General features: G+C 35.3%; 1 protein-coding gene and 1 long non-coding RNA gene across 7 annotated transcripts in view; one reads left to right on the top strand and one right to left on the bottom strand.

Moving 5' to 3' along the window:
* Window positions 1-75: 75 nt before the first annotated feature.
* LOC127553691 (uncharacterized) overlaps window positions 76-23,973 on the top strand; it is a 109,149-nt gene continuing 85,251 nt past the window's right edge. For 2 of the 5 annotated variants that reach the window (XR_007951803.1, XR_007951804.1), the window contains exon 1: window positions 77-610. This is a non-coding gene — a long non-coding RNA (uncharacterized LOC127553691). Of the gene's footprint in view, window positions 611-23,973 lie in introns of all 5 variants that reach the window. The other 3 variants (XR_007951805.1, XR_007951802.1, XR_007951801.1) reach the window with 3 other exon arrangements.
* Window positions 17,612-23,973, bottom strand: part of LOC127553681 (IgA FC receptor-like) — an 88,912-nt gene continuing 82,550 nt past the window's right edge. For both annotated transcript variants that reach the window (XM_051984591.1, XM_051984592.1), the window contains 3 exons: window positions 20,923-20,977; window positions 20,376-20,444; window positions 17,612-17,785 (listed from right to left, as the gene is read on the bottom strand). In XM_051984591.1, the coding sequence (XP_051840551.1) occupies window positions 17,723-17,785; window positions 20,376-20,444; window positions 20,923-20,977 (187 nt within the window). In that variant the 3' untranslated portion in view covers window positions 17,612-17,722. The remainder of the gene's footprint in view (window positions 17,786-20,375; window positions 20,445-20,922; window positions 20,978-23,973) is intronic.

The raw sequence follows: 23,973 nt of genomic DNA, 5'->3' as shown, positions 1-23,973 counted from the left end.
ATTAGGAGTATCGGACTTTGAGACTTGATCACATTTGAGCAATACTTTAAGCAATTTAGCAAGTAGAAGGAAGAAATTCTAGGGATATGGGATGTAATGTGAGGAGAGGTGCAGAATAGGAGAATGGTTTGGGTATCCACTTTAGAAGCCATGGACAAAAATCAAATAAGTTAAAGCAGAAGAAATAGATTGGCATGAGAGTTTGAAGGACCTTAGATGTGTGATAAAGGGATTGGACTTATTACTCTGGAAGAAAACACTGAAAATCTTTCATTCAATAAACATTTGTTAAGTATATATTAGGTGCCCAGCACTGTAGTAAGCCCGCAGATGCAAATATGAAAAAACAAAGAAGCTTACAATCTAATAGAAACTGAAAAGGGGGTACAAGAGGTCATGATGTTACATGGAGTCAAAATCAAGCCGAGCTGATGACAAAAAAATGGAGAGTTATCTGAAAGTTCTGCAAGTTCTGAGATCTCTATAAAGGAAAACCTTGAGAGAAGTTCATTACTCTACTCTCCAACCCTCCATTCCTAAGGGAGAAGCAACTTGAAGAAGTTGAAAAGGTACTGAAGAATTGAAAAGACGTTGAAGCAAGATGATTCAGGTCAGTTCCAATAGTCTTGTAAAGCCATCTACACCTAGAGAGAAGATGGTGGGAACTGTGTGTGTGGATCACAACACTTTTTTTTGTTGTTTGCATTTTGTTTTCTTTCTCATTTTTTCCCCTTTTTGATCTGATTTTTCTTGTGCAGCATGATAATTGTGAGAATATGTATAGAAGAATTGTGCATGTTTAACATATACTGGATTACTTGCCATTTAGGGGAAAGAATGGGGGAAGAGAGGAAGAAAAAACATTGGAACACTGGGTTTTGCAAGGGTGAATGTTGAAAACTATGCATGTGTTTTTTTGGGGAAAAAAAAAGCTTTTTTTTTTTTTTTTTTTTTTTTTTTTTTAAGTATTGAGTATCAATCTACCTGATGATGAGATTTTCTGTTCTCTTTCTTTGATTCTGTCTTCTGGATATTTCTTTTAAACCTATAAGTTGGTCAACAAATTCTCTGGGCAATCATATTGGTGATAGTTCCCCATTTCTTCTTGGAATGTCTGTTTATATCTCTAGAATTTCAAATTTACATTTCCAGTCCTCAAGAGATGATTTTTCCTATGGAATTTAGGTTGTAATCTATCTTACATTTCCTCTAAACCCTTTAGAATCAGTATTACAAATCTAGAGAGCAAGTCAGATTGTACCTAGCTTTCTTCTCTTTGTAAGAAGCAATTCTGAGGTAAAGCCTCAAAGAAGATGTTGTTCTCTACTTCTCTCCCTGTATCTTGTGTATTTAATATACTCATGTTGTATTTTTTGTTTCTTTGAAAAAAATTTAAACCAATTCCAATTAATTTTGATGATTATTGCTTTGTAGAATAGTTTGAGATCTGAGTCTATGAACCTCTTTCCACACTCCTTCCCTAACTTTTTTATCTTATTTTCTCATGCTATAACTGTTTGGTAGTATGATTAATATGGTTGTGAATTTGTAAATTGATTTTAACTTCTATTATACTGTATATGTGTGTATGTGTATATTCATATAGTGCTATTATCTCTTCTGAATTTCCCATCACCATTTGTTTCTTGTACATCTGGATATCCCATAGGCACCTCAAACTCAACATTTCCAAAAGGCTTTCCCTCCAAACCCTATTCTCTTCTGAACTTCCTATTACTAATTTTTAATTGAATTATTTTTATTGACAAAAATTTTTTCTTTGCCTTCCATGTCCCTTCCACATTAGAAAACAAAACAAAAAAATCCAATTTTTTTTATAACAAAAAGGCACAGTAGAGACAAACTTAATTTCTGCATTGTCCATGTTCAAAAATATATGTCACAATCTTGACCTGAAAGTCCTTGACCTGAGTCTATCACTTCTGTGTCAGGAGATAAGTAATATATACTCTATTAGGAGTGTTTTAGAATCATGTTGGTCACCACAATGGAGGAGAAAGCACAGATGTCCAGGATATTGGGTAATATTCCTGGGGAAAACATTGGTGTGGTGGGTGAGAAAACAAAGGTTTGAGATTTTGAGCATGTTGATTTATTAAGCAATACATACCAATTGCATAACAAATCAGGATCAAATCTTTTCAGCTTTGACATTGGAACCCAAGTATAGGGGGGAGGTTGTTTTTTATGAATTAGAAACAATGAATTAAGACCAAATGATTAAAAGAAAACAATGAGGAAACAAAATTAGGGAAACTGGTTTCTAATTAGAGGAAAGACTAGGGATTTTGCAAATTGGAAGAGAGTGAACAGGAGCAATTCCTTGAAATTACACAGATGTCCTACTCCTCCACCCTCAAGTATCTATCCAATCAGAAGAACATGTAACAACAACTGACAGATCAGAAAGGGACCAGTTTTCAGGTAAGTCACATGGGTTCCTTGAGATGTATAATTGTGAGAAAACTCCTTGTATTCATCTTAAGATTTGATTAGATTTCTTATCAGCATAACTTAGATCCTTAATTAACCATCTTTAAGCAACAGGTGGAAGTGGTCCAGCTTCCAAGCTATTAAGGACTAGGTTCAAACAATGCAAACAAAGTCCTCTCACAATTTCCACAAATGAATAGTTTTCTTACAAGACAGAGATTGGACTATACTCATAATTGAATAGAAAAGGAATTGAGCTAGCTTCAGAACTGAGCCATAAGATGAAGTCAATGTGGTTAGCTCAATTGCTGTTTTAATGCCCTTATTGAGGAGAACATATACAAAGGTTATCTAAGATATCTAAGCACAGATGAACTCTGCTCTGCATCATTATTGAAAATTCCCAAATTTATGAAATCATAGATTCATTTGAGTATGAATGACATAAGTTTTATTTTTTGTCCATTAGCAAGTTCAAATATATAAATAATATAAACATTTAATAATAACAGATAATACAAATATATATTTGTAGGAGTATAAATAATATAAAAGAAAATAGGAAAAAAATAACCATATGAATGGAAAACAACCAAGTCATCCTATGACATTGTATATAATTGTGCAAATCTTTTTAAAAAATTTATTTTTATATCATCATAGTTTGAACCAATATCTTTTTTCCTCCCTCTCACAGAGAGCTAATTCACATAACAAATAGAATTTTTTTTAAATGACAAAAAAAAGAGGAAAGAAAATAAATACAACTGATATATTGAAAGAGTCCAAATATATGTGCAATGTGCAGCAGTTGCTTTGGACCTTTTACCTCCACAAACACTTAGATTGGTGGTGTTCTCTCATAGTTCTTTTGAATCATGCTTGATGATTTTGCAATATTGACTTTTGATAATTTTCTGTATGGTTGTTCTTTCCATTTACATTGTATATGCCATTGTGTATATTGTCTTCTTGACTCAAGTTCATCTAGATCTATTCTTCTCTATATGACTCAGCTATTATATCTTTTTTATGTTAAAGTATATGTTAAATACAATATATGTATACATATCCATGCAGTTATTTTGCTGTACAAGAAGAATCGGCTTTTGAAATAATGTACAATTAACCTGTGAAGAAAATAAAAAAATACAAGTGGACAAAAACAGAGGGATTGGAATGCTATGTAGTAGTTCACACTCAGTTCCCAGAGTTTTTTCTCTGGGTGTAGCTGGTTCTATTCATTATTGAACAAATGGAACTGATTTGGTTCATCTCATTGTTGAAGAGAGCCACGTCCATCAGAATTGATCATCATATAGTATTGTTGTTGAAGTATGTAATGATTTCCTGGTCCTGCTCATTTCACTCAGCATCAGTTCATGTAATAGTCTCTCCAGGCCTTTTTGAAATCATCAGTCATTATATCTTAAAGCACAGTAATATTCCATTACATTTATATACCACAATTAGTTTAACCATTCTCCAATTGATGAGCACTTACATTGTTTTCTATTCTTTGTTATTAGAAAAAGTGCTGCTATGAATATTTTGATGTACATGGAGACTTTCTTATCAAAAGCTTACTTGTTGTATAAGGATAGTAATGGAATTTCTGGTTCAAAGGATGTGACCATTTTAATCAATTTGCATTTAAATACTAAAATGCTTTCCAAAATAGTTACATCAATTGCATTAATGTGCCTATCTTCCCACAATCCCTCCTTTTTGGTAATTTTTGTCATCTTGCAGAGGATGAAGTAAAATCTCAGGTTGTTTTGATTTGCAATTCTTTTATTAATTTTTTTTTTTTAATTTTTCAAAACATATGCGTGGACAATTCTTCAACATTAGCCCTTGCAAAACCTTGGGTTCCAATTCTCCCCCCTTCTCCCACACCCTCCCCTAGATGGCAAGTAGTCCAATACATGTTAAACATAGTAGAAATGTATGTTAAATCCAATATATGAATACATATTTATGCAATTATTGTGCTGCACAAGAAAAATCCAATCAAACCAGTTAAAAATAAAAGAAGCAAAATAAAATGCAAGCAAACAACAACAAAAAGAGTGAAAAAGCTATGTTGTGAGCCATACTCAGTTTCCACAGTCCTCTCTCTGGGTGTAAATGGCCCTCTTCATGACTGAACAATTGGAACTGGTTTGAGTCATCTCATTATTGGAGAGCCAAGTCCACTAGAATTGATCATCACATAATCTTGTTGACATGTATAATGATCTCCTGGTTCTTCTCATTCCACTTGGCATCAATTCATGTAAATCTCTCTTGATTTCAGATCTTGCTGGTCATTTCTTACAGAACAATAATATTCCATAACATTCTTATACTATAGTTTATTCACCATCTTTTGCCAATTTGATGGGGAGAATAGGTGAAAGCACAAAGTTGTTATTTTCTTTTCTCTATTAAAGATTTTAAACATTTTTATATGATTGTTTATATCCTTTTATTCTCATATCGAGAATTGTTTAATATGATCTGTTCATTTATTAAGTGAAAAATGGCTCTTACTCTGATAGATTTGTATGAATTTCTTATAAGTTTTGGATGTAATACAAGACATTAAAATAAGTAAACAGATCTTAAATTAAAAAAAAAATGGAAATACTTTGTTCAAAAGACAAAAACAATTAAAAAATATTTTTAGTAATATGAGGAGCCATATCAGAAGACTATTTAAAATTACTCAATACATTTTTAGGAAGTAGGTGACTCATCACATATATTGATTGTGGTAAAGTTCAAAGCACTTTCTTTACTCATGATAAAGTTGAATATACTGAACAAAGATCAGGTTATACAAGGTCAGTTGTGAAACTATTGCTTTTTCTCCAAATGTTCTTTTTCATTTGGAAAATAAAAGATGTCTCAAAATAAAACAGAATTTAAGTAAAGAAACTTTTTACCTATGACATATATATTTGTAATATGATTCTATCCAAGAACAATAAGAGAATTCCTCAGTTCAAGAGCTAGACATAACATAATACTCCATGGGTCTTATAGATAGATTTCAGGACATTTATGAATATGGCTAGGAAAACTTTTATATCTTTATTTTTACTAACCTCTGATTCAAATTTAGCAATTACTTCAGTTGTGAATGTGAACTAGAAGTGTCAAAAATATCACCAGCTGTCATCACTCTTGAATATGGCTGAACCAGATTAAAATGCAATTGGGAAATATTAAATAAAATAGATGAAATGGAACATAAATATGTCAATTCATGATTTTTTAAGTCAAATGTGATCTTCAGGGATCCTTATGAATAGTTTAGGCTTCCCCCTCAATTCTATCTGGTTTTGATAGACAAAATTCTTTTTATTTTTAATAACTTTTTATTGACAGACCCATGCCAGGGTAATTTTTTACAGCATTATCCCTTGTACTCACTTCTGTTCCGATTTTTCCTCTCCCTCCCTCCACCCCCTCCCCTAGATGGCAAGCAGTCCTATACATGTTAAATAGGTTACAGTACATCCTAGAAACAATATATGTGTGCAGAACTGAACAGTTCTCTTGTTGCACAGGGAGAATTGGATTCAGAAGGTATAAATAACCCGGGAAGAAAAACAAATATGCAAGCAGTTTATATTCATTTCCCAATGTTCTTTCTTTGGGTGTAGCTGCTTCTGTCCATCCTTGATCAATTGAAACTGAATTAGATCTCTTTATCGAAGTAATCCACTTCCAGCAGAATACATCCTCATACAGTATCGTTGTTGAGGTATATAATGATCTCCTGGTTCTGCTCATTTCACTTAGCATCAGTTCATGTAAGTCTTGCCAGTCCTCTCTGTATTCATCTTGCTAACATACTCTCTTGTATCATTTGTTGAGTTTTTAAAAATACTTGTCAGACAAGTGATCCTATTCTTTTCAGTGACAGAACAGACAGCTGTCAACCTATATAATCTTTGATCTTGTTTTCAAGACAATTGATACTATTATTTTCTATAACTGCAGTGTTTTCCATCAGAAAATGAACATTTGCACAAAGTTAAAATATAATAAATTAAATAAAAGTATAAAATAAAAAAATATAGAACATTTTATAGAAAATTAAAAGCAAAATGTTAAAATTAATAAACTAAACCTACTCTTTAAATCAGCTTTTAAAAGGCAAATGCCACAGAATTCCTCAGGGGCAAGCCTTTTAGCAACCTCTTCATTCTGTTATTATGGGATTCACTAAAGATTACCATGATGTTTGATGAGGTCAGCAGCAGACCCCAGAGCAGCTACCCACTGGCTCCTCTTGGCTTTGGGCTCTGGAGGTCTGTGATATGGCAGGTCTACACATTTTGCAACACTGGAGTTTTGCCTCCTTATGCTCTGAAGGGCCCTGACTTTTCTCCCTTATCAGTCACATCCATGGGCAGTGCACCATGGAAAAAGGAAACTTCCAACAGTCAGGCTCAGAAGTACACATTCCAATTTATCAATTGTGGCTTATGGATTCTGTGTCTAACCTCCAAGCTACCTCTCTTTATACTTGCTTGGTCTGCCCTCAGTTTTGCTGCCCATCTTCAATCATCTCTCTGCTCCCAGTTGTCTCAAGTTTGTCCTGCTCTGATTTAGACTCTGGAGAATGAATATAGACCCAATTTCTGCAAGTCAGGCTGACCCAATTTTGCCAAGAGCTCTTTTTCCTGGAAGTTTTCTCTTCTGCCTTGGCACATTGGTTCCTATATTCTCTCTATGAAGTCACAGATCAGCCAGTTTTCATTTGGAGCAGAAAGATTTTGAAGGCTCCCTTGAACCATGATGAATTAGGCTAAATCAGTGTCTTAACGAATCCTTTCTTTCTTCCAATGAACTTCCTATGATACTAGTGATATTTTTCTTTTCTTTTCTTTTTTTTTGCATATGAGAATTCCTCAGAATGACGCTAACATTGACAGCTTTCAGAACAAGGAAAACTTTTTGCTATACTTCTTGAATCTTGTTTATGTTGTTGCTCATTTTGTCTCCCTCCCTTTTTTAAGAGTGATAGTTCTGATTGATTTCTTGATTTGAATTGAGTAACATTTAAATGACACAAAGTAGAGCAATGTCTTCAACCTATCTCTGGTAGAGTCATTGAAAATCCATGCCAAAAGAGAAGCCTGGACCACTGGGGATACTGGCTACATGAGGTTAGATTGAAGTGGGTGAATTTGGAACCTCCTGTGACTCATCGGGAACTATGATCTCCCAAGACTAGCTTCACCTGACTTTGTAGCTGTGGAACAAATTGGTCTCATCTATTCTAGGTTGTGAGATCTTTCCATGCTTGTGGTAGACACACTAATGGATTTGATTTATATTGGTCACCCTCAACATGTTTTAGTCTGTCTGCCGAAACAGAATTAGTGGATTGTGCTTGCTGTACCCGATAGCTTATTGGAGTCAGAGATAAGAATTGGATTTCAGATATACACCAAACGTGAATGGATAACCCTGAAAAGGGCACACAGAAGGGATCCTAGGCTTCTTTGAAAACCCTATAGAAATCCCCAAAGTATATATAAACTTAAGAAAAGGACAAGCAAAGTATTATTGGACAGGAGAGAATCAGACAAACATGCTGTCCACACAAAAGCCCCAAACTAAGGTACCTTCTTTCATTTACCAATTAGCTTTTCAACATCTTTTAAGTTTACATATAAAAGTTTCAGATTCTTTAGGAGTTTTTTCCCTTTTTTGTAGAAGAAATATAAACAGAGTCCCTGAAGGACAGGGACTGAGAAATTCAGGAGGCCTGGAGTGCCTTCAGATTGAGTTACAAAAAACTTAATAGCTATATCCACCATAATAAATCAGTCATTTACAGGGATAGCTGAAAAGTATTGACTAATATGAAAATGGGCAAAATGGAAGCAGAGAGATGGATGGAGAGAGGATCTATCAAGTCATGAACTCCCCTGGGGATCAGCCATTACACAACAGTTATTCATGCTGTAATATTGCCCAAGCCAATGTCCCAAGTTGCTCATCCTGTAAACCTCCAGCAGCCTCTTCTATGGGATATAGCATGTGAGCTTCGTGTTCTTGGTGTTATATCAGGACACAGAGAATAGGTCTTATAATCCATGAACAACACTTTTTGAGGCTCTTACTATCTTACTTGCTGAGACTTTCAGGAATATGGAGATGCCAATTTCTTTCCTCTCAAGACAGTTGTTTTCTTTCATTTAAAAATAATCAAAAAGTCCTAAATTAGAGAATTAGGGCAGGAAAAAATCATGTAAACTTCATTGAAGTTACTGAGACTAGATGAACAAACACTGTGTCCAGAGTCAGTGGTCACTGGAAGTCACAAATGTTGGAAGTGAGCAAATCCTGGAGGCCTTGAATCATTTCCCTCAAAGCCATCAACCTGAGTCAGGAAATGAGATTAAGTACAAGTAATCAGATGGCCAGTGGAGGGAGCACTGGGAGTGGACTTGAGTTTAAAACCAGGAAGGTATAAGTAGGTTACCTCAGTTTCCACATGTCAAATAAGATAGAGGAGGAATTGCCGACTCATTCCAACATCTTTACCAAGAATATTCCCCCAAAATGTTACAAAGAATCATATATGACTGAACATGATTAAACATAAACACAAGGATAAGAAGGCCTTAGCAGCTATCACTCCCCAAAAAGCTAAGAAAGAACCAAAGCAATTCTTCATCCTTTCACAGCTAAGAAAGATGAATTTCAAGGGAAACTTGAAATTATTTTATTGTAATATTGAGTACAAATTAGGAAATTATGAACCATCATACTGTGTTAGGCCTGCCTGGAACCAATATTCATTTATAATAAAGAAAATCACACATACCCATGCACAGATCAACATATACACACAATGACTTCACAGGGAGAAACACTTCACGAGCTACAGTCACTACAATTATTTCAAAAAATTATTCCAAAATATACTATAGACACCTAAAAAGGTAGTGACAACTGGAATATCTCTTACATGGTCTAGTGAAACAGGTGTAAAATAAAAGCACAGTAAAATAAAAGGCGGAAAAACAAGAGCAGACAATATTTGGAAAACTTCAGACACAGTTCTAAGATGAATAGTGGCCAACAGACAAATATCACAGAAAGGTCAGGAAAAGGCTTTAGAAAAGGTCATTGAATGTGACTATTAAGACACCAAAGGTTACCAGTTGTTTCATCTGAGTGGTTGGTCAGAACACAGTGAGTTGAGAAGTGAATAGGAGATGAGAAATGTCAACAAATCATTTTCTCCGAGAATTTAGCTATGAAATGAAAGAAGGATGTAGATGTAGGTTAGGGAGTTTTTAGGAAGGGTGGAACCAGGTACTTTTGTTTGTTTTTTTTAAAGAATGAGGAAGAAGGATAGAGCCAAGATGATGGAGCATTCCATCCAAACTCTCCCAACTATCTCCTCAAACTAACAAAGTATCAAACTGAGTTCTCAACCAGCATATCCAACAGAAGGCCAAACTGAGATATTTTTCTAGTCCAGGCCAACACAAAAAATCCGAAAGTGAGGTCTATGAAAAAGGAGTGGTGACTGTCCAAGAGGATGGTGTCATAAAGCCACAAGTAGCAGACACTGCAAAAGGTGAGCAGCAGCAGAACCAAAAATTGTCATTTCCTTGAAAGAGCTAGGGGATCAATAAAACATCTAATCAGAAAGAGATTCCATGGTCCCTCTTTGCTGGCAGCAGACACTGAAACAGATGCCATTTGGCAACTTCATTGTCCGTTATCCAGTTCTGGGTTACACTTTCAGGAGAGAGATGGACACTTGCAGTTAAGGGAGTGGGGCCCTATACTTGGGGCCCGATACTTGGGTTACATTTCCAAGGAGAAGAGTAGGTGTGATTATGAGAGAGTATGATCTCTACCTGCAAGGATCAGAGCTCAGATCAGGAGAGCAATAATCATAGCTCTCCATAGATCTTACCACCCTAACATTACTGTATACAAAATGAAAGCCAAGTTATTATATCAGTCCCATAAGTGTATATTTTTCTGCAGGTGCCATATCTTCCCATTTTAGGTTGTTTTTACTTCTTGATGCACAGAACATTCATCAGGTGGAACAACCAGGCCAGCACAAGAACATCACAGCCTCTTCTACAAAATATCAAACTTTGTTTTTGCCTGCCCACCTCCTTACAGAGTTACCAGCCTTCATGTCACAAATAATAGAAAATGAGGGCCCTGCTCTCAGTATTCTCTCTCAAGCTATCCCTACCCACCGAGTGCTCGTCTCAGCTGAGGACAAGATAACTGTTGGTCAGACTAGGACAAAGCCTGCTCTCAACCTGTTCTCCCCTCTGCTCAAAGCCAAGTCCTCTTGAAGACTTTGCCACATGTGTCCTTGGCTACACAAAGGAACCCTTTGCTGTTTGCAATACTCCTGTCCCTAGCCTCTGCTCATTAGGTTTGTTTTCCTCTAGGTTTGGGTCAATTCATGTACAAATGACCAGCACTAGACAGCTGCAGGGACCAGCTTTAGGAACCTGACTCAGAATTCATGGGTAGCTCACTTCAGTCATCACCCTGATGCACCACTACCAACTGGGATCCTGGAGGACTACGTTCATTCCCAGCAAGAAGTAGTTTCAGAAGATGAGGTCATTGCCCCAGACCCTGAAGGACTTTGGGCCCCATTTTTTGGAGGGAAATTGGTTATTGGAGTGAATGAACCCCGGCAACATGCTACCCAGTATCTGAATGGACCCCCTGTAAAGTGCAAATGGACTTTGTGCTAAGCTCTACTTCTGGGACCTGGTAAGCAATTTTGGACCCCTCTGAGGTCACTTAACTTTGGCTTCAGTTCATCTCTGTAACATGTCATCCCTACAAATCACTGTCTTTCACTTCTTGTGTCTGGATACTACTTAATTGTCCCAGGATTTGGCCCAATATTCCAGCTTTGATCTGCTAGATGCCCTTCTGTTTAGGGACCCCAAGCCACTCTTGAAAAGGTTTAACAGATTGAAAGAGAGGGGAAATAATGAGGTCCTGACTGAAGGGTGTGTTGGCAGAGAGCAAATGAAAAGTTGATCCCTGAGGCAGGCAGGGAGAGGGTACTGAGACCAGTGTAGCTCCATGGTCCCACCCTCTGGGGAGCCCGTCCTGTCAGAAATCCAAGTTATGTCAGACCCCTGAGGCCCACCCTCTGTAGGGCTCCTGGGCAGCCTCTCCTCCCTCAGTCCTGTCAGAAATCCCATGTCCCTGAGGTTACCTTTTTCCTATAAAATCTATGGCCATGCCATGTTCCCTGCCCTCCTCTGGGTCAGTCATTCATGACACTTTCCCCTTACCCCTCTCATGTCATGAGATTACTTCTAACAGTGACATGTCTCGTGGTTGAATAGCCCCACTGATCTTCCTTATGGCTATCTAAATATCTGGGGGTGCTAAGTCCCTTTCAGGATTGAGCCTGTCAGCTAAGAGCAGGCTCCCACCTCATGGAGTGTTTCCTTTCTCTGTAAATGGCAAGTTTGACTAGGGGAAATTGTCCAGTCCATCTTTAAATCTGACAACCCCTCTCTTTGCTCTCCCAAATTTCTTTCATATTTACCTGGTACCTATTGTATCCCTTCATTTTATCTGTAACCCATTTCACTAAATAAATCTACCTTTTGATAAAGAGAATGGCCACTGTGAATTCTTCATAGAACTGAACCCCAACTTTTGATACCTACCATTACCTGCTGTCCATGTCAGCCACTTCAGTGCCACAGTTGGATCACTTGCTTTCTATGTTCAATGTTCAACCTAGTAAGCTGAGGGAGTTTCTGATCTTGAGATTTTTTTTTTTTTTTGTAAATCTTTTTCCTTCTCTTTACTGTTTAGATAGGAACAAATTTTAGGTTATACTTTTTTAGCAGAGTTCCATGAATCTGATTCATTATGATGTATTGAAGTATTGCTATGTCTTGACTAAGAATCATGCTCATTCTTCTTGGCCACAACTAAGGGATGGTTATCCTACTTCTGTGTGACTCCATACCACCTTGGATCCTTATTACCCTTATGAATTCTTCTGTTCCCTTTTTCTGGGGTAGGGGGGGACAGTGAAAGTACTGCTTATGGATTCTGAATCTTCTTCTGGAGAAACTTAATTTTGAGCAGAATGTCATTATGATATATTTAATATGTAAGCAAAATGTTTTAATCTTATTAGTATGTACCCTTAATAGTGCACTATCCTAAAGGTTAACAGAATGAGAAGGCAGAAATATAATATTCTAGAGAGACATAAAGCAGTCAGATAGACAGATGGAAAGAAGTTGGGAGAGATATCTAGATTGTAAGCAGACATTTTCTTCCCACAATGTCTTTCTCTCTTTTTTTTTTTCTTTAATTTCCTAAGGAAGGGAAGAGCAAGTTACTGCTTGTCAGATTCCTTGCGATAACTACAAATATTTCTAATGTCTATCATTACTAGCATGAAAAAAGGAATATATACCTTACAATTATATGCTACTTCCAAGAGTACTTCACTTATTCACATGCCAGAGGTATGATATAAACATCACCAGATCCAAGAAAGGGGACATCTCTTATAATATCAAAAATAGAGAAGCATTCTGATATGGGAGCCACCTGATGGGTCTAATTCAGACCTATAGAATGGATCTCTTCATGTGAGAGGACGATGATGATACAAGGAGACTGAGGCAGTGGCTGTTCTCTGACCTCTTTCCTCTTCCCTCTTGCCTCCAATTTATTTCATTCCCAATCCACAAGGCACATCTGTGTTAGTAAAAAGTACTTTGCAACTCCTTCAAGTGTTATGATTCACAGCTGTGGAGGCTCTAGGAGAAATGGCCTGCCCCTTCACTTAGGCATGGTTCTTAACAGAGAAGATAATTATAAAGAAAAAATAAGTTCCCTCAAATTTTTCATGCACAGACCCGCTCTCTTCACCTTCTGATCCTATATTTCTGTGTATCACCTAATTTCTCTAAGACTGCTCATTTCTGGTCAGAGATTTTCTCTACTGGAATAAGGGGCAGGAAAGAAATAGCTCTGAGCTCCCTACTCCAATGTCCATACCCAGACTTCTCTGGAACTGGAGTAATTTGAAGTAGAGCTATCACCTCTCTCAGTAGCACCTTCAGAAGTCAGTTCTTCAGATCACAAGCACCCAATCGAGAGGGAGGATGGCTCGAGAAAAACCTTATCTTCTTTGATATGTGTAGTACAGCCATCTCTCAAATCCATCAAAATATCAGTGATGCAATCAGAAAAATGGGGCCATCATCACCTGGATGGCAACATATATGGTAGGGTTTTTGAAAACCTTAAAGATAGTGTTATCTGTTCTTTGTTGGCTTTGGGGTTCAGGAAGCAGTGCAGAGTGCTCTTCAGAGTTCCCAAGACCTTGTCCTAGAAACTATGATCTTAGATCTTTTCATTGTTTCCTAGTAGATTTTCAGGAAGAGTCAGAATCACTATCTTATCTGGGACTCAGATCCTACAGAACTGGCTTTCTGCCCCACAGAAAAGGGGCATGTCTCTGGATGTGGATGGCACTTTCCATAACCATCACAAATCTATTGAATTGCCTTGAATCCCCTCATTGTTGAAAAACACCAAGTCCATCACAGTTGATCATCACATAGTGTTGTTACTATACACAATGTTCTTTCTGCTCATTTCACTCTGCATCACTTCATTTAAATCTTTCCAGGCCTTTCTGAAATCAGCCTGCTCATTTCTTTTTAAAATTTTTTTAAAAAAAATACAGAATAAGAGAAAAACAGAAAGGAATAGAAAATAAATTACATTATCATGTATTCAGCAGAATATCAGGGATGGTACAAAACATATAACAAAAAATTTCCAGTTCAAAAAAGTATATATAATAGAATTATACTCATGAGTGACCATCATTTACTTCCTTGTAAGTTGTTTTGTTAACTGCTGTGCACCTTAATGCTTTTTTTTCCTCCTTTTCATCCCAACTGTTTTCCCCAAGCATGCTATAATCAAGGACATATTTGTATATGCATATGTAGCTCTATACATACAAAAACACATGCATATACACACCCACTTACTCCTACACATATCTTTCCCAACCCTGCTAATGCTTTAATTCTATTCCTTAACTTGCTTTGCTATTATTTAACCTCTCCCCACCCATTGATCTCTCTCCCTTTTCTTCTTGAACCCATGCTTCCCTGTCTTTCCATCCCTCCGCCTTTTTTCTTTATAGATTTTGAAGCATGATATGCCCTTTCTGGGAAATATGGATTGTTGTCTATTGAACCCATTTCCAGTGTAGGTTTTCAAAACTACAAACCCTCCTCCTCTTTCTAGTATCTGTGTATATTCTTCCTCTGCACCTCATTCTATAATTATCGTATTTACTTTAATTCTGCTCCAATCTTTCTTTTAAACTACTTATTTTTAATGTCAATCATAAACATGTGGTATATACATTTCTCTTGTTTAAAAAATATTGTCCATGTTTTCTTTGCAATTGCTTCTTTAGATATTGGTTCTTATGTGTTAAATTATTAAGTTTAGTTTTGGTTGAAAGTCCTGAAAAACTGGAAGTTTGTTGAATGTCCATTTTTTTCGATATATTTTTGCTAGATATATATTTAGCCACAATAGCAATTCTTTTGATAGTACGTAGATATTACAGGGCCAGCAGTATTTTATTGTGGCTAATAATAAATTCTGCATGATTCTACTGGTAGCATCAAGACATTTGAATGTTTTTTTTTTCCTTGAAAAATTTTCTTTGATCTGCAGGTTTTGAAATTTGACAATATCCCTGTGTTTTCCAGAAAGGATCTCTTTGAGGTTGTGATTGGTGCTTTTTTTTTTTTTCTACTTTCTCCTCACGTTTTTGATCAGAGTAAAACTCTGACTCTAGACAGCCTTGTAAAGTTAGTAAAATCACCAACAAAAAGTTTTACAAAGTCAAATGGTCTTACATCCTCTGGAGACAGGATGAGTCTTCAGAGAATGCCTCTTTTCATATACAAACTCAAATGGTCTCACATCCTCTGGAAACAAGATGAGTCTCCAGAGAATGTCTCTTTTCATATACAAACTCAAATGATCTCACATCTTCTGGAAACAGGAAGATGAATCTCCAGAGAAAGTCTCTTTTCATATACAACTTCAAATGGTCTTATCTCTTCTTATATTCCTGTATAAAATAGGCCTTCAGAAAATGTCTCTTTGCAAAATCACTTCTCTCTTGAGAATCATATTGCCCACCAAGAAAGCCTTTATTTTGGTGTCTAACAATAAAAGCCTTTTTTTTTTTTTTTTTTAAAGCCTTTGAATAAGTGAATTTCCTTGAGTGCGAACCCATGCCTTGGAGAACAAGGTAACTCTCACCCATTCCTGCCACATCTCTCCTTCGCTACTCTGCTCTCATCACTATCACTGCAGGACAGTTTTCTTGGATTATTTCTTGAATAATTGTGTTAAAGTTATTTTTTTGGTCACAACTTTTAGGTAGTTCAGTTTCTCTTGTTGATCTGTTCTCTAGGTGTAATACTCTCTCATAAGGTGTTTCACATTCTGACCTACTTTTATCATTCTCTAAAATCTGTTTGGTTGCTTCTTGATCTCTCATACACTTGCTGGATTCTCCTTACCCAAGTTATTTTTATGTGTTGAGATTCTATCTCCTTTTCTAGTTTAACTTTTTCATTATTTTTTTCTTTTTTCTTTTTAGTTTTTATTATTTTCCTCAATGTTTCTCATTAAATTTTTAAATTCTTTGAGTTCTTTTTGTAAATTCTCTTTGGGCTTGGAGCCATTTTATATTCCTCTTTGGGTTGAAACTTTTTTTTTTATTTCACTGTTGTTTTCTGAAGATGAATCCTGGTCTTCCCTGTTCCCCATAGTACATTACAATGGTGGAGTTATTCTTTGCAAGTTTATTCTTGTTTAAATAATTGTTTAAATAGTTATCAGCCTAAGCACCTCTATTTGCTTAACTTGAGCTCTACTGTCTAACCTAGAACCCCAAATTAAGAGCTTCAAGTGCCTGCATCCAGCACCTGCACTCACAGGTGTGCTGGTTTCTTCCCACCTTGGAGCTTGTCCTTGCAGCCTCACAAGCTGGGCCTGGTGTTCTTTATCATTTGAAGTTCCCTCATTATGCATGTACTTCAAGTTAAACTTTACTAGTCATCTAGTAAATGAAAATTTCTGTGGTTCCTGCTGAGGCTCCAGCCTCAGCTCAGGCAACTAGCCCCAGGGCTCCCCACTTGAACATTCTCTGGAGCTAGCTATGAACTATTTGCTCCTCATACTGGTTAATTCTGGTCAGGGATCTTTTTTCAGATTTATCCTACTTAGAGAAACCCTGTTCTGCCTCAAGTCGTCTTAATTTTTCACCAGTCTATGTCCATCTTGAAGTAAAAAGTTGTTCTCTTTGTAGATCCAGGAAATCTGGAGAATTTGAAATTTACCTACTCTGCCATCTTCCCAGAATCATCCCTCCTCCATCATCATTTCTTACAGAACAATAATATTCCATTACACTCATATACCATAGCTTATTCAATTTTTCCTCAATTGAGGAGCATATACTCAATGTCCAAGTTCTTGCCACTACAAAAAAGGCTGTTACAAACATTTTTGCACATGTTTCCTTTTCCCTCTTTGATGACCTCTTTAGCATACAAACCCAGTAGATTCACTACTGGATCCAAGGGCTTGCATAATTTCCCTTTGGGCATTTTTTAAAAATTACTCTCCAGAATGATTCTTTTCACAAACCTACCAATGATGCATTAGTGTCCCAGTTTTCTCACATTCCCTTCAACATTCATCACTACCTTTTCCTGTTTTCTCAGTAAAGTTGAGAGTTGTGAAGTGGTATATTTTTTTTTCTATTTTGCCAAATATATTTTTATGGAGTTTTCTTTATCCATTTAATCACATTTATGTTTTAGAAGTTGCTTACTTCTGAATAGTTTTTCATTTCACTAAATATATTTTATAAGGAGTTGTCAAGTTGTTGGATATTTTTTTCTAAACTATCACAACAGTTTTCTCAGTATTACCTGACACCTATATAAAAACTGACCATATATTAGGGCATAAAACCCCCAAAATCAGAAATATGAACTGCATCATTTTCAGATCAAAATACAATAAAATAAAAGGTACACTAAAGAGCTGTGGGAAAAATATATCACAAATTTATTGGAAACTAAATAATTTAATCACAAAAAATTTGAATATTCCTATTAAAACAGGATGTTCTAGAACTGCTGTATGCAAAACTCTTCTAATTTTCATTGTCTCTTTCTGCCTCTCCTTTGAGCTTTTTAATCTCCTTTTGCATCTTCTTCTGAAAAAGAAAGAAAAATATTTCTATTTTTGACATCTAAATGCTTTGAAAGAGTTCTTTTCAATTTCAGTCAGAAACAATTTCTTAAATTTCAAGAATTAAAATTTCTTTATCATCATATTTGGATGGAGTCAACATTTCCATCAGGAAGAATATCCTAGGTTAACAACTATCAGGGAACTTTTGATGGGATGTACAACAATAATGACAATTAATTGGAAAGATGAATTACTAGGAGAAGAAAATGTGTACATGTAGGATAGACTTACTCATTTATGGCATGGAAAAGCTCTCATTTTTTTTTAAAGCTACAGGATCAAAATGATTACAGAAATCACTAATCATTTCTCTTCTACAGAATTAGTTTTTGCAATTAACCAATAGTAAAGAATCAAGTGAAACTTTTGAAAACACCTAATTACAACCCTCGATGTGAATTAAGTGCTATTCATATTTAAGAAATGGAATTTCATATTAAGAAATGGAATACTCCGGATTTCCCTTATTTTATGTGATAATAATTTGAAAAGGTTAACCTGCCCTATATAACAGGTGGCAAAGTCAGGAGACTTAACCAAGAAGCCCTATGTGACAATCAGTTTTGATCTTTTATGGATGTTCACTCACATACTGAATAAATGGCTTAAAATCAAATTTCCCAACTCCTTTCTAAAGGGCACTTTCAGTAGCAAGGGGAAATGGCATAATCTTTGGAACTCTTTAAATACAGCCTTTCCAGTTTGAGAAAAATCTATTATCATGAACCAAATTATGATAAAGCTCCTATGGTAAATCATAGGAAAAAATGAAGAGCAATGCTGTTCTTTGAGTCACTATATTTACATTTTGTTGATACCCACTCAAAATTTACCCTTATTAGAATTATTATTATTAACATTATTAACAGTGCCCTTCCCAATTAACAGTGCCCTCTCTCTAGATCATTTCCTACCCACCAATTATAGGCTCTATTTTAAATAGCAGGATAGATAGAGGATTAGCTATGTAGAGATGTAAAAAGGGAAGATATTTTTACAATTCTGTAGCTCTCCAAAAAGCTAAATCAAAAACTCCTGAAAATATAAGAAGATTGTGAAGATTCCTTATATGATGACTTAAACTTGGAAATATCATTTCTTATTTGTGAGATATATTTCCTAAAAGAACAAATCCAAAGGAAATTGCTATTGAAAAAAATCTAAATATATTTTTTCATTCTTAAATAGCAAATTTTCTAATCAGTTTGATCAATATGTTTAAGATATGGTCCACTGCCTGGAACTTTGAGGCTATCTAATAAAGACCAATTCTGGAAATAGCTTATCTATATTCAAGCTTTTAAAACTTCTGGTTTCATTCAACACTGAAGTTGTTCTTCTGAACTGAAGTTCTGAATGCCATTTTTTGTCTCAATTGTCATAATGTGATTAAAAAAAGATAGCACCATGCATCATTACTCATCAGTGAAGTAAACACTAGGATTAGATATTGATAGATCATTATGAAGATCAAAGAAAAAACTTTAAATTTTGATTTTTTAAAAAAGAAATGGAATTATTGGGACTCGTTGACTTTGGAGGGGTTCTGTGAGAGAGGAGAAGATATAAGCTTGGGGAAGTAGGGCTTGTTATACAGTAGTTAGATATAAACATTTTTATATTGATAGTTATAAATATTTTTATATCTTTCTGTAAACACACACACATACACACATAGATATTGTATTGTCTGCTTATTTAGATATATTTTTCCATCCAAAACTTTTTGTAACCTAAATTGCTGGAAGCCTCTTATAATTTAATGGTATTAACAAGAAATTCCCTTGAAGCTTATCTTCAATAATTTCTTGGTGTCCATGAAGAGTGTCCAGCTATCAAGAGGTAATTGATTGGAATGATATTCTATCCCAAAGGAATAGAACCAATTATTCACATCTTCTAAACTCCAATCTATTATTGTTGGTAGGTAATACTGGAAAGTTTCTGGAAACTACCAAGTCAAAAGAAGGAGACTATGCCCTAAGAGGCTCATCATGGAGGACCTCTATAATGTTATAGCCAGATGTGGCTCTTACAAGAAATACATTAATGATTTAAGTGGTATTTCACAAACTTTCATATTGATTCAATCATGCAATTTTTTTTTCAGCCTAGTATCTTCTAAGATTTTTTATCTGTTTTAGCTTTTGAACTGTCAAACTCTTTCTATTATATAGTGTGATGTTTCTGGTTGACATTTTGGAAAATTTTCTTGATCCTGCCAGTAAAAGAAAATGAGAATATAATTTCAAAAATTAGAATATAATAAAATCTGGAAATTATAAAATATCAGACGCAGAATAGACCATAAAGATCTTTTGCTTCATTCTACAGTACTCTTTCATTGTCTGGTTTCCTTTGCAATTTCATTCTTTAAAGAAATGCCAACATAGTGTTTCTATGCTAGACAATAAAGATCACTAAACTGCCAAACCAAGAAGAGTAGATTCTAATTAAGACCTGAAATTTCATGAATTCTGTGGACTATTAAGTGATCATATTGGGAAAGGCCTTTTAAAATAATTGCTATATACTTTTTAATTCCAACTCACAGTATTTTTGTCCATCTCCTCTGAAATTTGTGCCTGAGATGTACCACAGAAGCTGCAATTAGATGGCAACTGCAAAGTCAAGATAGATACCCAGTAGTTAAAAGCCTAAATCCAGCAACAAACAAGTATCAAAGAAGTACCTGTAATGGATTAGGGACTCTGCAGGGAGCTGTTGATACAAGAACAAAGATTGAGAGTGATCACAGGAAAGCATGACAAGAACTCAATGACAAAACTTGGGAGAGGCCAAAAAAAAATTAAATTTTCTAATGTTATTGATCCAATTCACTTCATTCTCCAGGGAAGAATATCCTTGGTGCAAAAGCAACAGGAAACATTGAGAAAAGAAGAAACAATAACACCGCAAAAAGTTGACTAATGTCACACAAACATAGAACAGCTTTTCTATACCATACTATTTGAGAGGCCTAAAATGTTAGATCTGATGTAGACCCAAGAAGTCCTTTGCTCCAACTCCCACATCTGACATTACCCTTGGCCTTTGTAGTTAAAGCTACAGGACAAATTCGCCAAGACAAAAGTTTACCTTTGGTGTCTTTTTTGTCTCTTTTGTCCTCTTTCTGATTCTCTTCCCAAGAGTTCTGAAATCCAAGGTGAAGAAAGAGGAGCAATGTTGTTAAACAGTTAAGGAGGCCTAGTAGAAATCAAGTCAGATTATGTGTTAGAATTGAATAAATTTACTTACTACAAATGTGTGTGGAGGCAGAGCCCCTCTGACTAACCAAAGGCAGAGACTTCCCCAAAGCATCCTCCACAGTGTCCAAATACTTTTCAATAATGACTCAAAAATATTTTTGAGCATTAGCCTCTCCACAAAGATGCAGTGAAACAATTTTCCAAGCAAACAGAGCTTAGAAAGTAGCAGGAGGGTCGGCCACTCTGGGTGGGACAGGATGTGGCACTGGCTAAGACAGTACAGCCTCAGCCTGGGAAAGAGCTCAAAATAGCTTTTGAAAATCAAATAAGAGATGTAGAGGAAAAATTGGGAAGAAAAGGAGAGTGATGCGAGGGATAATACAAAAAGGTCAGGAAGAGAAAAATGCCATTAAATGAAAAATTGGCCAAATGGGAAAATAATTCCTTAAAAATTACAACTGATACATCCAGAAAGAGGACTGTGGGAACTGTGTTGGACCACAACATAGTATTTTTACTCTTTTATTATTATTTGCTTGAATTTTATTATCTTATTCATTTTCTTCTTTTTTGATGTTTTTTTCTTTTTCAACTCAATTAATTGTGGAAATATGTATAGAAGAGCTGTACATGTTTAACATATATTGGATTACTTTTCATCTAATGGAGGACATGGGGGAAGGGAGGGAAAAAATTGGAACATAAGGTCTTTACATGGGTGAGTATTGAAAATTATCCTTGCAAATGTTTTGAAAATAAAAAGCTTTAATAAAGAAGATATATTGTGAGAAATATAAATGACAAGAAAGAAAATTACATAGAACTTTTGAGACAGATAATTTTGCTGTAAATATTGAGATAGGGAGTTATTTTAATCAAAATAGCTTTTTGGATTTCAACCATTTCTATTGACTTAACAGTTTTCTTGAAATGAGGATGCCAAAAATGGCAAAAAGGAGCCCACAATTTGTTAAAGAAGGAAGAAAAAAAGGTGAAGCAAATAACTCCTTAAAAACAGAACAGGTCAAATGGTAAAAAAAAAAAATGTATAAAACTCTAAAAAGTAGCAGGTTGGCTTGAAAGGCAGAATTAGCCAAATGGAAAAAAAAAGATAAAACAGAAATTCACTGAAAAGAAGAATTCCTTTAAAAGTAGAATTGAACACTAACAAATGGCAATACAAATTATTTTGGAAGAAAATCATTACTTAAAAATTACACGGGCTCCAATTAAGAATGGTCAAACAAATGAAAAGACAATTTAGAAATGAAGAAATTAACACCATTCTAGTTGTATGAAAAAAATTCTCTAAATAACTAGTGATCAGAGAAATGCAATAAGACAACTTTGTGATGCCACTACACACTTCTCAGATTGGCTAAGATAACAACAAAACATAATATTGTAGGGGATGTGGGAAAACTGACACACTAGTACATGGTTGGTGGAGTTGTGAACTGATCCAATCATTCTGGAATTCAGTATGGAACTAAGCCCAAAGGTCTATCAAAACATAAATACCCTTTGATCCAGTAGTGTCTCTACTGGGCCCATATCCCAAAAAGATCATAACAAAGGGAAAAGGACCCATACATGGAAAAATGTAGCAGTTCTATTTGCAATTGCAAGGAGCTAGAAATTGAGTGAATGCCTAAAAGTTGAGGAGTGGCTGAATAAATTATTGTATATGAATGTCATGAAATATTATTCTAAAGGAAATGATGAGCAGAAGATTTCAGTAATTGCAGGAGAAACTCACATGAATTGAAGCCAAGTGAAGTGAGTTGAACCAAGAGTACATTGTACACAAGAACAACAAAATTATGTGATAATTATGATGAATGTGACTCTTTTCAAGAGGATGTCGGGACTGAATGGAACTGCAACTACGCATAGTATTTTCATCTTTTTCGTTGTCTGTTGTGCTTTTTTTTTTTTTTTTTTTAGTGGTTTTTTTTTCTGATCTGATTTTTCTTATTTGGCCTTATAATTGTGATAATATATATAGAATGATTGCACATATTTAATATATTTTAAATTGCTTGCTGTCTATAGGGTAAGGAATAGAGGCAAGGGAGGGAGAAAAAAATTCGAGCACAAGGTTTTGAATGTTGAAAACTATGTTTGCATATATTTTGGAAATAAATTGCTGCTATTAAAAAAAGAAAAGAGTTTTGAAGCAAGATTCTCTGATGAAGGCCTCATTTTTCAAATAGATAAACACTTGGGTGAATTAAAAAAAATTATAAGAGTCATTCTCCAACAGGTAAATGATTAAGCTATGATCTATAACTTTCAGAAAAACCTGAAAAGATCTACATGAACTTATGCAAAGTGAAAAGTACAAATTATTCACAATGTGCCTTTCCTTTTATCAGCAATACGATGATCCAAGAATATTCTGAAAAATGTAGGCTGGAAAATATTACCACTACCATGAGAAAGAACTGATTATGATTGAATATAAATATACGTGTCCAATTTTATTTTATTATTCTTGAGTGTTTGAAGCAGGGAGGAAAATTCTATATTGTCATTCGCAACATGACTTTTATAAAAAGGTTTTTCGTAACATCACATATACCTTAAGAACTTTTCATTTTGGGGGCATGAATAGAAAACTTCCTTTTCCACTACAGTGATTTGTTACATACTGATCCCACAGTTGGATAGCCCTATAAAAATGTCCCAAGTAGTTTCTGATGATTGAATCCAACACATAAATGTGTCTGCTAAGGACATAATTTGATAAATTCAGTGTCATTCTAGTCCCATTTCCTGATATTTAATTAACAAATACAAATTGAGACCAAGTGAAGATCAGAGCCCTTCAACTGTGGGCAAACTGGTAAAAGTGGGAGACAAGGGATTTAAACCCAGGTCCTCTCCAGTGCCCATACTCAGAACTCATTGTACTTACACTAGATGAGAACAACTGAAA

The sequence above is a fragment of the Antechinus flavipes genome, chromosome 3 (genome assembly GCF_016432865.1).
Source record: "Antechinus flavipes isolate AdamAnt ecotype Samford, QLD, Australia chromosome 3, AdamAnt_v2, whole genome shotgun sequence".
In the NCBI taxonomy this organism is placed as follows: Eukaryota; Metazoa; Chordata; class Mammalia; order Dasyuromorphia; family Dasyuridae; genus Antechinus; species Antechinus flavipes.
The sequence above is the reverse complement of the archived record's forward strand: the minus strand, read 5'-3'. Positions and strand labels throughout refer to the sequence as shown.